Source organism: Daucus carota, chromosome 7, assembly GCF_001625215.2.
Source record: "Daucus carota subsp. sativus chromosome 7, DH1 v3.0, whole genome shotgun sequence".
NCBI lineage: Eukaryota > Viridiplantae > Streptophyta > Magnoliopsida > Apiales > Apiaceae > Daucus > Daucus carota.
Genome location: NC_030387.2, coordinates 37688247 through 37700953, shown reverse-complemented (window position 1 = coordinate 37700953; position 12707 = coordinate 37688247). Strand labels below are relative to the sequence as shown.

General features: G+C 37.2%; 2 protein-coding genes across 3 annotated transcripts; one reads left to right on the top strand and one right to left on the bottom strand.

The window, feature by feature from the left end:
• Window positions 1-1126: 1126 nt before the first annotated feature.
• LOC108195964 (lipid phosphate phosphatase epsilon 1, chloroplastic) lies at window positions 1127-2694 on the top strand. The gene is made up of 4 exons (XM_064082215.1): window positions 1127-1538; window positions 1636-1861; window positions 1950-2023; window positions 2111-2694. Exons 1-4 carry the CDS (start codon window positions 1245-1247, stop codon window positions 2336-2338), a joined length of 822 nt encoding a protein of 273 aa, XP_063938285.1. The 5' UTR covers window positions 1127-1244; the 3' UTR covers window positions 2339-2694.
• A 264-nt stretch (window positions 2695-2958) lies between these two features.
• On the bottom strand, window positions 2959-10805 carry LOC108195963 (auxilin-like protein 1). 2 transcript variants are annotated; one of them, XM_017363001.2, is made up of 8 exons: window positions 10259-10805; window positions 5675-8969; window positions 5532-5598; window positions 5333-5403; window positions 5179-5244; window positions 5005-5094; window positions 3567-3743; window positions 2959-3280 (listed from the first exon to the last, which is right to left on the bottom strand). In XM_017363001.2, exons 1-8 carry the CDS (start codon window positions 10621-10623, stop codon window positions 3245-3247), a joined length of 4167 nt encoding a protein of 1388 aa, XP_017218490.1. In that variant the 5' UTR covers window positions 10624-10805; the 3' UTR covers window positions 2959-3244. The 2 variants fall into 2 exon arrangements, with proteins under 2 accessions (XP_017218490.1, XP_017218489.1); XM_017363000.2 differs by having other exon boundaries at window positions 5532-5607; window positions 10259-10804.
• Between the last annotated feature and the right edge of the window lie 1902 nt (window positions 10806-12707).

Genomic DNA, 12707 nt, shown 5'->3' with positions numbered 1-12707 from the left:
TTAGTCCATTCTGCCTCATCACCACTTCCTTGATTTGAAAGTTGTCCCACGCCACTATGATTCCCCTGATTTTTCAACACCTCTTTGTATGTCCTGTTGTTACTATCCTCTTCCTTTTCCACCTTGGGCCTACTGGCTTGGAACTTCTGCGCCGAAATCCCTGAAATGCTTCTCCAGTGAATTTGTTCTAGGGCTTCTCCTATCGCTTCCTTTTCACCAATGTTTAGCTTCTCCAAAGTCTCCTTATTGACCCATTTTGTGTGCGCCCAGATGAAGTCAGTAATCTTTCTGTCATCACTATCTCGTTGCTGCCTTTGCCGGAATTGCTGCCTTGCCGTTTGTGTTTTGAAATTTGAATTTTGAAAAGTTTTGTTATCGCCACTTCCGTAGAGAGAAAACATGTTCATTGTGCAAAACTTTGACTCATCAAAGTTATAAACAGTTAGAGTAGATGATATTGATTTTTATATTATAATTTTTTCAATAAATTTGAAATTAAAAAAATTGAGTTGGACAAGAATTGGTCGGGCCTGAGGGTACAGATGAGATATGTAGTAAATAAAGATAAACTAAGAACTATAAATAGAAAAATAAAGATAATAATTTTTTTAAAATTAAGTCGGACAGCTAGCTTCTGTCTTCTATTCGGGGCTTGTCGCGACGGGGAAAATAACACGACGGCTTGTACTTTAATCCAAGGGACGGAATATTTTACAATGACCTATGGCAGATTGCATATGACCTTAATGCAAATTGCTTGAATTATTTAATTGTAAAAAATAAAAATTTAGTATTTGCATGTGGCTTAATGTGGAAATGGTTGACGCATGCCAGGTTCTTGGAAAGAAAAGACATGTACTTGCTTATCATTCTGGGAGAGATATTGGACTTCTTGCATAACGTTAAAATCCAACCTATATAGTATCAATTTTGCTCATGAAAGCATATTGTAATTATTTTGGAAAGCACGCTTGTTCCAAATAAAAATATATATATACAATACAGCTTCTCTGTTCTTCACATTATAATCATTAATTAATATTATTGGATTATTGGATGACTAAGCGATTATGATAATGAAGGGACACGATGCAATCTGCATGTAGTTTTTTATCTACTACTCCACATGATAAGAAGTTGACTAATGCAGTGGGAGATCATCTCTGCTTATCCACCATTACAAATAGTACTAGTTGTTAAACCTAAGCCAATAGCTAGAGGCTTTGTGGCTGAACTAATAGAAGATGTTTGCATCGGTTCATTCGCTTACTAAAATTAATTCAGTTCGGACTCTCTTTGCTGAACTGAGATTTCGCAAGCATTCAAATTTACCCGCCTGGAAATTGGCTTTTATTTCGAAAAATTTGATGGTATTGAAGAAATGCGGTGGGGATCGGAACAAAATCGTTATGAATCATCGAAAAAGTACTGTCAATGAAGGGATCGAAGCTCTCGGACAGCATGTTTTTGTCGACAAGTCCTTTGCATTTCGACCCAAATTTGCTGCTGGTGGAATGGAATCCACTCTCAATCTTCTGGTTTGTTTGCTTTCCTATCTTGTGTGTGTTTGTGTGAATATGTCCCACTCGAAAGTAGAGTCTCGAATCTAACAAGCTTATTATTGCTGGAGCGCAGAGCAAGTGGATTGTGATCGGGTGTTTCTACACGGTCATCTTACTAAGGCATGATCCTAAAGCATTGTGGTTGGCTATGGGTGCTAATCTTAATGGTGGCCTATCCATCATACTCAAGAAAATAATAAAACAAGAGCGGCCTTCGGCGACCTTAAAATCAGACTTTGGAATGCCTTCTACTCATGCTCAGTCGATATTCTACAATGTCTTCATGGCCATTCTCTCCGGTAATGTTTTTTCCTGTACTTAAATCCTGTGTAATCACTTGTTTGAAATAACTTCTTCATTCAGTCTCTTCTGCCAATTGCCTTGCAGTAATGGAGTTTCTCGGGATGAATGGATCTGTCGCAACAATTGCTGGAACCATCTTGGCGTTTGGTTCATATTTTGTACGTACATCTTTAATTCTGTCAAGAACGTTTCTGATAAATAAGAGTTAGTGTTTATGCTAAGCATCCTTTGTACATATCTCGCAGTCATGGCTACGGATATCCCAGCAAGATCACACTGTTAGCCAAGTGATGGTGGGTGCCCTAGTCGGATCCACATTCTCCATTTACTGGTTTTGGTTGTGGGAAGCAATTGTGGTCAAGGCGTATTTCTCATATTTGTGGATTCGGCTTGTGCTACTGTTCGGAGGGATTGGAACAAGTTTGCTGCTTACTTTACGCTGTTTTAGAGACTGGAACTCGGAAGCCAAGTGATTTCTGTGGACATTCTGTTGTAGGTTGTAATATAGGCGCTAAATTTTGTAGCGACAGACCAGGGCCTTCTGAATCTACATCGAGCTCTTAGATAAAAAGCATCACTTGTGCAGTTAATTCTGTTCAGGCTACATTTGTTAGATACACATGTTACATAAGCAAATACACACTACCATCAGACTCCATATCTATATAGTTGTTTATCCGTTCCCGGACGAACTACCTTCAAAAGAGCAAGTAACATATAAACGGACATAGAAAGACATACTTCAATTTCACAAACATTAAAAGTACTTGTACCTGATATGGCAGGAATAGAAAAACAATGATTCTTATTTACTTTCAGATACGCTACCGTTTCTGGCCAGCCAGCCACTCAACCGTCCACAGCTTGGTATTCAATTCTCAGGCTGTGTCCATGCCTTGAGTTTAGGTTGCCAGAACAAAACATAAATAGACCCACCGCACTTGGGTGATGCATATACCTTAGGGTAAACAGTATCTGGTAGAAGCTAAGCCAGGATCCTTCTAGTACTCCCATAATTTGTAACAAAAGACTGCTCTCAGTTAAAAATTCAGCATAGGTTAAGTTAGTTTTTCTTGTTACTACAGTGAAGCCCTTAGAGCAAATAAGCTACTGTACTATTTTAGTCACCAAGTTCTCCATATGTCCACTGGAACAAAGTCCAACAAATTAAGAGGATCATTATCCGACTAACAGGTTCAAGAAAAGAGGATATCTTTTTCGTTTACTAATCTATCCTGTTCCCTGTTCCTTGGAAACTTAAAGTTTACATAGAAACTAGATAAGCAACCTATAAGAAACAAAGATTTGCTACCTGACGGCATAATTACATAATGTGGGGTAACTTAAGTGCTACTGTGTACACGCAGATGAAAGCCTGTCTATCTCTCCTCTGAGTTGAACTTGTTCCATGCTTCCTGCAGAGTACAAAAGGACACGAGTCAGTAATATTCTCAAACCAAATAAAGAAATGACACCGAAGCAATATATAATCTGTCTATTAGGTGATAATGTAACTGATGGTGTGGAAAGATAAAGAATGTTAAGGTCCACTACAAGCTCGATTTTGGAATTTGTTGAGCAACAACATTTCTTAAATTTCAGTGACCAATTTAGCTCACTAACCAAGTAGTTGAAAAAAATTGGTATATTAGCATAGCAAATGAAAACATGAGAACGGGACAGAAGACAAGTAATCTGTACCTTGAGAAGATCAAAAACCTTTTCACATATGTACTTTTGATGTATACTAGCACCCCGTTGCTGTAATTTGTCAGGGTGAACACAAAGAGTGGCTTTTCTGTAAGCTTTCTTTACAGCAGCAGCAGTTATCACATCAGTTAGTGGTATGGGCTGCCAGCCGCTATTAGGCCCCAAGATCTGCCAGTAAGAAATTGTTAATATTTGTTTTAATGGGAAAGCATGACTAGATATTCCATGTTAAGCTTTCACTTGAGTAATTTGTATTATGTTATTTTCACTTGACATCTTTCTGTACTAGCAAAAAATAAAATTACTCTAGCCTTCAGACTCAAAAGTAAAATTGAAAGTACATAAACAGATACTCCAGTTTTCTACAGGTTGCGAGTGAGTGCTTTTCCATGAAGATTCTGTAACTAATCAGACTTTTCATGGTGAAAAGAGGAAAAAATTGATATTGTCAGACTCTACAAAACATTCCATTTATTACAGTAGCATGGGATTATTTGATATCAACTATAGTCTGAACAACTTGCTTTTAATATCATACTAAACATCAGCCTCTAAGTTGTGATCTATGCGGAATGTCAATTTACCATCACAAGCAAAGTGCTCACTGGGCCCTGCACTACTTCTCTCAAGAATTATCATTTAACAAGCTTACACCTTATGAACAGCATGTAGTGCTATACTCATTCATTAACTTATAAACATACTACATACACCGTGATATGCCACTTAGTTTGACTTGTAAAGTAAAAATCCTCAACAAGAACCTAGGAACGAGTGGAGGCCCTGGAGAGAAGTACTGCACTATGTAGCTCTGTGAGGACTTGGTAAGTTAAGTCTCGCTTTTGCCAGCCTCTTAATAGTCTATCTATATGAATATCCCGCCAATAACAGTTGTCACATTGGATGCCATTAATACACAAAAGACAATAAGCAGTCATACAAAGGTTCTTCTACCAGAGTATATTTATATTTATTAGCAGAAAACACATAATTTATCAACTCAATCATGTGCTCGAATAATTAGAGCATCTCCAAAGGTATCCCAACTCATAACTTAAAGATAATATAGAAAATTAGATCCTGGTAATTTAGGATATAGATAGGTAGTTTCATCTTCAACAAGTTCCATATACTCATTCCTTATTTGATATTTTATTATTATTAGAAGTACTTTGTACCACTAAAAGTTCAACATACAATAGAAAGAGAAAGGAGTGCTTGTAATATTATATAATAAAATATAACTTATGAGAATCATAATATAAGAGTGACGTTTGGAATGAAGGGAGTGTCCAAGTGATTTTAGGATTCACTACGACATTGTCAGAGCACTATTTTTACACTCATTCCTATAAATTTAAGTTAGGAGAATGAATAGCTAATGAAGGAAACCACATTTAATCACGAGTACAGGGATAATTGACCATACATATTGTAATGTTGAAAGCAAAGCACGCAAATTCCCTTCTTTCCCACTTGACCATCGTTTAACATCAGCATCCAGGGATTCTGCGAGTCTCTGCATGACCAAAAAGAATGAAAAAGAAAGAGTCAGAAATATATACGCGGCAGAAACTCAAGTATGCAAGTAAAAAATACTTACACTTCTCTCTATTTGCTCTCTATGAGCTATAAGATCACGCATATTCTTCTCCGCCAGAGCTTTTGCCTAATATGTCGTCAATTACTTTGAGTTTATGGCTGCCACTTTAAGGTAAGCAAAAAGAAAAAAAAAACTAGTAATTACAAGCACATACAGCACGCTCAGCTGTTCTCTGATATCTCTCTAATCGAGCTTTACACCTCTGAGCTGATTCACCTTCAAGTCCTGCAAAATTTCATCAGCAAACCATATCATTATTTCTAGCAACCTCAATATTGTTAAACTGCTAAAAAGTAGCACTAACAAAAGTAAATCTGCCAAACAGCAAAATTAGAGGTTTATATATCACCCACCACCAGAAACCGAAGAGTGCGAATGTTTCAAATCACGGGAAGGCCCCATCCCCTGATGTTGCAGGTTCTGAAGATCCTGACATGTTTGAATCATATTTAGTAAGCTGTCAGGCATGTACACCACAGAGATAAAATTAACTCACATTGGATGAAGAGCACTGTCTGAATCCACCATTCCTGGAATAAGCAGAAAATTTGTCAGTCACAGGTCTCTCTACTCGGTCACGTGACTCATAAGAAGCCTTCTCAGCCTTTGCTTTTTCAATAGCACGTTCTCGAGCCTCAGCAGTTGCTCTTTCTACTGCAGCACGCTCAGCCTTGAGCCTGGCATCTGAAGCCTTATCAGCAATTAGCCTCTCCCTAGCCTCTGCAGATGCCTTCTCTAATCTTTCCCGGGCTTCTGCCAGTGCTCTTTGTCGAACTTCAGCAGTTGCTCTTTCAACTGCTGCCCTTTCTGCCCTTTCCCTAGTATCAGCGAATGCCCTTTCACGAGCTTCACGAGTAGCTGTATCAACACCCATGCGATCCTTTTCTCTTTCTCTTTCTCTCTCTTTCTCTTCTTCTAGCTTTCTTAAGAAATCATTTTCCAGATCTCTTTCCTTTTCTAATCTTTCTTTTTCCCTTTCTTCTAATCTAGTCTTCTTTTGAAAATTAGTCTCTTCTACTTCTGGATTTTGGCTAGTAAACTTTTTAGCTGGCAGAACATTACCCGGTTTTCTTTCATTTTCGACGGACTTCTTCACCACTCGAGGTGCCGTGAATTTATCCTCATTTTCTGCCTGGTTAAAAGCGTGTTGGTCGGGTTGGATACCTTTGAAGTTCCTCCTTGCCTCTCTCCGTGTATGCGTTGAAATGTTTGCATTCTCAATATCAGAAGCCATTTCATTAGTTCCACTAGTTTTCTTAATGTGTATTCCTGTTGTTTGATCAATGCCATCTTCATTATACATATCCGTGATGCCAATTTGACAAAGTGGCTCGTCTTTATTTTTGTCATTAATTCCTTCATATTGCAAGCCATTTTGATCCAGGTTAGAGTTAACATTTGCTTCTTGGGGCTCATTATTAACTTCAACTTCCCTTTCATGAGTTTTGTGCTCCATTTCTAAGCTTTCATTTTCCACGGGCACAGAAGGCTCGTGAATATGCCCGCTTCCACCATCAAATATCTTGGGTTCCTCCATTGTAGTATAGTTTCCTTGGTTCAAATTCAGTATCCCATCGCTTACTACCCTCATAAGTTGCTCCTGAACAATGTCGTGTTCAATAAATCCTTCGCCTTTTCCTTCTTTGATCCACACATTGGCTTCACTTGATCTATCCATTATCTCATCCTCCTTAAACAACAATTCTACCCTCTTCTCACTTTCACGAGCCTCGCGTGATCTTTTCCATTTTTCTTTCTTCTCCCAGGCCTCTTTGAGTCTCTTCTCAGTCTCATCTTGTTCACTCAAATCATTTGGCCGCTCCTCACTTGCCGCTTCTTCAGAAGCCTTCTCTTCTCTTTCTGTATTCTGCCACTGCTCAATAGTAATTTTAGAACCCTTCTCAATCTTTTCTGCTTCACTGACAAAGTTCTGTTCTTTCTTGCATTCTTGCCATTTAAGATCAACTCCTAGTCTATTGTTGCTCTCTTCTTGCTCAAAAACCTCTTCCAATTGATTTGTTTTTCCCTTACACTCAGCCACTTCATCTTGTTTTTCCTTATTCTGTCCCATTTCATAAGTCTTCACATGTTTACTCTCATTTCCATGATTTTCAAAAACTTCTTTTTCCAGCTTGTCTTTGGCACTCTGCCTTGTGGCCTCATTGAATTTTCCTCGCTCTTGTTTAACATCTGCGCTAAATTTTATTGTATTTTCAATGCTGTCGAAAGATGCAGTTCTTTCCATTCCACTACCTTTCCGTTCAGGAGCTTCCATAATTTCGATTACCTTTTCATAGCTTTCATTAGCCCCCACAATTTTCTGTATAAAAATCACCTCATTTTCTTCTAACTGATCTTGTGTCCCGATATCATCATTCTCATATTTATCAACCGCATTTGCTTTGTCATTTGTTTCTCCAGGTTGTAAAGCCCCTCTGGTTTCCTTGTCCATATGTTGACATTCATCACCCATCTGCGCCAATTTTGATTTCTCCTGATGCTCTTCCTGCCAAATTGATCCTTGGGCTGCTTTAATTTTTACCTGTTCATGGCCACCCTTGAACACTTCAAATTTCTCCACATTTCCTTGACATTCATGGTCCGCCGAGGTTGCTTTTGTTTGCATTTGACATTCTTGTAGCTCAACAGCAGTGGCAATACCTGTTTCACCAACTCCAGAGTCACTAGACGTTGAATGATCTGCTGATCTACATGCCTCACTAATTTTCTTTTCTTCGACCACTTCATATAATTGAGTTGCTTCTCTCCATGCAACAGTTCCTTCAGTTTCATGTGGTACTTGAGACTGCATATGTTCTTTCCCCTGTTTACTGTGTATATCTTCTTTTCCTTCTGTTGCACTTGAGGCAACATGGATCATGTTCCTCGCCTTTTTTTCATTTTCTTCAGCAAAAGTTTTAATTTCACTTCCTTCTCTTGCATATTTAGGAGAAAATATGTCACCTTTAGAACTTTTCAACATATCAAATTTGATGTTCTTTTCACCCCTCTGACCTATATCCTTCTTGAAATGTGACTTTGTACGGTTTTCGAGACCATCCTTCTTCCTCTCCATCATTTCTTTCGCATTACTTAGTTGCTCCTGAGCTCTCTCCACTGCATCTTTTACAGCCGCAGCAGATGCTGCAGCTGACGAACTTGCATCTATTTCCACGTCAAAATAAGGTTGTGAATCGCCAGCATTTGTCCTTTCAAATACATAACTTTTGGAAGCTTTGAATTTCGAATTTAGTCTACTGGAGTTCTCGGCTCTGTCAGCAAACAAGGGTGGTGGTCTTGAGGGGGGTGGCAAATGAGAAGGTCGAGTCCTGAGGTTTACATCAGACACAGATATAAATGCCTTCCCTGGAGACCTGGATTTGTCATTGTGAGCCAAAACACTGGCTTCGGTTTTACAACCTTGTAAACCAATATCACTGATCGGGGGTTGTGATACTGTTTTCCTAAGTCGTTTTCCTTCTGTAACTGCTCCACCACAATCTGTGTTCCTCTCAATCTGCACGGGTAAACTTTCAACTTCTACATGTTTCGACGGTGAGGTGTCACTGATAATGAAGCTATATCCAGGAATAGCATCTAACTGAGTAACATGTGTCATCGCATCTAATATATTATCCTTGCCTTTTGGATTGGCCTTGTGATATGATATGTTGAACTGCTTTGTATCATCATATGACTGGTGTATATCTCCACTTGACAAGCTTTGATTCTTTTCAGAGCAACCAGAAGGATCTGATTCATCTGAGAGAGATTCACTTTGAGCTGGAGTCCTGATGATGAGAAAAAAGGAATGAGATTCACAGTTAGCCTTCCTCTTTTTCGACAATACCACCATTAGGATTAGCTTAAAATCGACAGGGTCGGCAAGAAATATGTGATGGCCAACCACTAAAACTCAAATAAAATGATTCGGTGAATTTGTTACTAACCCTGTATATGGCAATCAAAAATATTTTGTAACGTCGTTCAGTAGAAGTTAATGTATATAGCTTGTTATTTGTCTGCCCTATGCAAATAAGCCGACAACTTACTGGATATAAAACCTAGGTTGTTATAATAAGCAGTAAGTGAGTTTACAGAAATAATTCTTCAGTCTATGTACTTCTACTTTTTACATAGACTTTTATCCATTATTAGACATAACAACATAGGCCAAACTAGGCCAAAACTCATGCCAAATTTGCCTAAGTAAACCATATTCTTAAAGAAGTTCAGAATCACACAAAAAATGCAAGTCAATACGTAGCCTTACAATAAGTTTATTATATTATTACAACTGATAAAGAAACTAATTTAGAAGCTCGGTCTCATTTAAACCGCGATGTAAAGTTAACAGTTAATTTCAAGTCTCGTCCTGCAGAAAAAAACTCGACATACACACCCCTGTAAAATAGTTAGATACCTATTGAAGTTTAGCGAAAAATTTATTTTGTCTGAAAATAATAATATGTTAAAAAAATACCACAAATTTTGCAACATTTAAAAGCTCAACGTAATAGCTTTTGCAGTTGAGCAACAACAAATTTTTTACAAAGCTTCAGGAAAACTTAATGTATGTCTTGTTAGCTGTTACATGTGTGACCTATATAAAAAACCTGGCCACTCATTGGATATAAAACCTTGGTTGCCATAACAAGTTCCGTATCAATAGAGATAATTCTTCAGTTTACGTATTCTTACTTTTTAGGTTGACTTTTATCCATTATTAGCAACATAAGAACATAGGCCAAACTAAACCATATGGCCTAAAAAAATGTACATAGCATTAAATTAAGCTCATTATACTACAACTGATAAAGAAACTAATCTAGAAACTCAACCTCATTTAAACCGCAATGTAGAGTTAACGGTTGATTTCAATTTCATCCTGCACAAAAATAATTTAAATTGACATACACACACCTAAAACGACCTATTAAAGGTCTGCAACTACTACAAGTTTTGGCAACATAAGAAAGCACAATGGAGTAGCAATCGTAGCTCAGCAACAAATAAATTATCAAAAAAATATTAAAAATATTTAAAAAATTAAGAAGATAGATTAGTAGAGTTAGCATACCAAACTTCATTAGACGAATCATTATCAGCTTTGGATTGCTGAAACAGCTGCTCGTACAGCGCGAAATCGAAACCGTTAGAGCTCCCGAAAACTTCGGAGTAGTCAAACCCTGAGCTCCGAACATCAAAGTAAACATCAGGATCCTCATCTTCACCAACAGCAGGAAGATCAAGCACAGGAATAGAAGAGCCTCGGGAAGCGTGAAACACCTCGAAAATCTCGGAGTAGTCCTCGTCGCGAGGAGAGAGAGTCGGAACTTTGACCTTCGGCCGAGCCGCGAAAACGTCGTCGTACGGCGTCTTCCCGGCGGCGACATTGCCGGAGCGGTAGCTTTTTTTGTGAAGTGGAGGTGAGATAGTTTCCATGGGGGCTAGGTTAGGGTGAGTTTGCAGTGTTTCTCTCTCTAGAAGCGCGGCGAGTGTTTCTCTCTCTAGAAGCGCGGCGAGTGTTTCTCTCTCTAGAAGCGCGGCGAGTGTTTCTCTCTCTAGAAAGAGAGTGTTTGAAATGTGCTGAAAAAGGAAAGTGAAACGGGGAGTGGATTAATGATCGCGTTTGTTTATTTATTATTCCGAGAGAGACAGCGACAGTTTCGTTTATTGGGCCCGTTCTCCCACTCAATCAATACACTTCGTTTTGAAAAACATCGTAATGTGGCAACAAAAATCCTTAATTGAAATAGTCGTACATGTTTTTATTTTATTTTTGACCAAAAAGATTGATTTGCATCAGTATTGTTTTTTTGTCGAAGAAGGCTATGAACCTAAAACTTTTATTTCTAAGAATATTTCTTATGTCTAAAACCATTTCAAAAAAAGTGAGTTCAGGGACGTTACGAGAGTCCCATGTTATATGAAAAGGGGGGTTTTGATTTTTTTTTCTAAAATATGATAATATAAATTAAATATATGATAACATTATATGAAAGCACTTAAGATATAGGAGGGTAAAATAAACAAACTTATATTTTTATTTTAAAAAATAATTATAATATAAATTAAGAACCTAATACATTAAGAAGAGACAAATAAACAAAAAGTTAAACGTTTAACGGTTTAAGGAAGAAAATCACGAAACATAAACTACGTGTTATATCAAAATAATTATTCTCTTACGAGTTTAAAATATACTTAAGTATGTCGTCAAGCCACTTTTAAACTATGTGCTTGAAATGAAAGCCGATAAAGAGATGAGAGCAGAAGGGCATATGGCCGTTTATATTATATTATTTAATTTTAATAAGGTTATAATTTTATAAATATGTAAGTAAAATATGTTTTTTAATTATATCATAATTTATGAGGAAAATAATTAATTTGATTAAAGGGTCAAATATTTAAATAAGTGATCAAAAGTCACGTGATGCGAAAAATATGAAGTATCGTATAAATATTGAAAATATAAAATTAATATTTATTAAATGATATAGTTAAGACGGTTTTTTGAATGCTTATTCTGAAACAAATATTTTTAAATGTAGGATTTGGGTAGATAACCACTCAACAATTTTTCTTCAATCCAACAACAACCAATCTTGTGACTCATACAGCCGGCCATTTCAATGTCAGGAAGACTTCCGAGCCGTTTATGTCCTCCAATCACATTGCTGAAAAAGCCTCGCACATCACACAACTTGTATCACGCAATTTCAAAATCAATTTATTACTCTGATATCACTTGTTAGCCATGCATCACTGATTAATTTCATATTAGTATAATATTGTTCATTTTGGATTGTGACGAAGTCCGACTATATTTTTTTTTGAGCACTTACAAAAAGGAAATCATACTAATGAAATTTTTTGACTTCTGAGATTATAATCACTCTTTTTTTTCGACACGTGGTTTAGATTTACACCCACTCAACACCGTTATCCATGTTTAGAATATGCATGTTCGGGCTTATCTTATTTTTTAAAATTAATTCATTTATTTATGAAAAAATATAAATTATGTGACTTTAATGTGTGATTCTCACACGTTCATCTTTTATAGCTCCACATGTTATTCCGGACCGATCCACTAAGAAGGGATTATATCTTGGACCATATTCTGGAAATTGGATTGATTTCGTTTTCTGTTGCTGGGTCTATTTTGCCAGCTCTGGATGACATTGAAGGTTGCCTGTGGTTGGATGTCTCAATTGCCATTGCGCACACACATGAGAATGTCCGATAAGTATGCAATTCTATACGCAAATTAATCTTAAAATCATTGGGGAAAAAAAGTTCATTTGAATCTTAAACGAGTCTGATAAAACTTCTTTAAGCTTTTAGCAACTCAATTTCTCAGTGTCCCGAGATTAACATACAGAGTTCGATTCGATTACAACATCATCAGTTGTAGCAATTTTATTATCCGGAAATAATGCCGAACAACACAAAAGAAGGGTGAAACTAGCCAACAAGGTGTTGGTGTGATGGTAGAACTCCTGTGCAAATTAGGAGTTCGA

What these genes read in the sequence shown, in the direction of transcription:
- LOC108195963 (XM_017363000.2), bottom strand. Translation starts at nt 10,623, where the DNA reads ATGGAAACTATCTCACCTCCACTTCACAAAAAAAGCTACCGCTCCGGC. An exon ending in GATTCGTCTAATGAAGTTTG is followed by an intron (nt 8,970 to 10,258) that starts GTATGCTAACTC and finishes TCTCATCATCAG; the next exon opens with GACTCCAGCTCAAAGTGAAT. An exon ending in GACAGTGCTCTTCATCCAAT is followed by an intron (nt 5,608 to 5,674) that starts GTGAGTTAATTT and finishes CAAACATGTCAG; the next exon opens with GATCTTCAGAACCTGCAACA.
- LOC108195964 (XM_064082215.1), top strand. Translation starts at nt 1,245, where the DNA reads ATGTTTGCATCGGTTCATTCGCTTACTAAAATTAATTCAGTTCGGACT. An exon ending in AATCCACTCTCAATCTTCTG is followed by an intron (nt 1,539 to 1,635) that starts GTTTGTTTGCTT and finishes GCTGGAGCGCAG; the next exon opens with AGCAAGTGGATTGTGATCGG. An exon ending in CTTCATGGCCATTCTCTCCG is followed by an intron (nt 1,862 to 1,949) that starts GTAATGTTTTTT and finishes ATTGCCTTGCAG; the next exon opens with TAATGGAGTTTCTCGGGATG.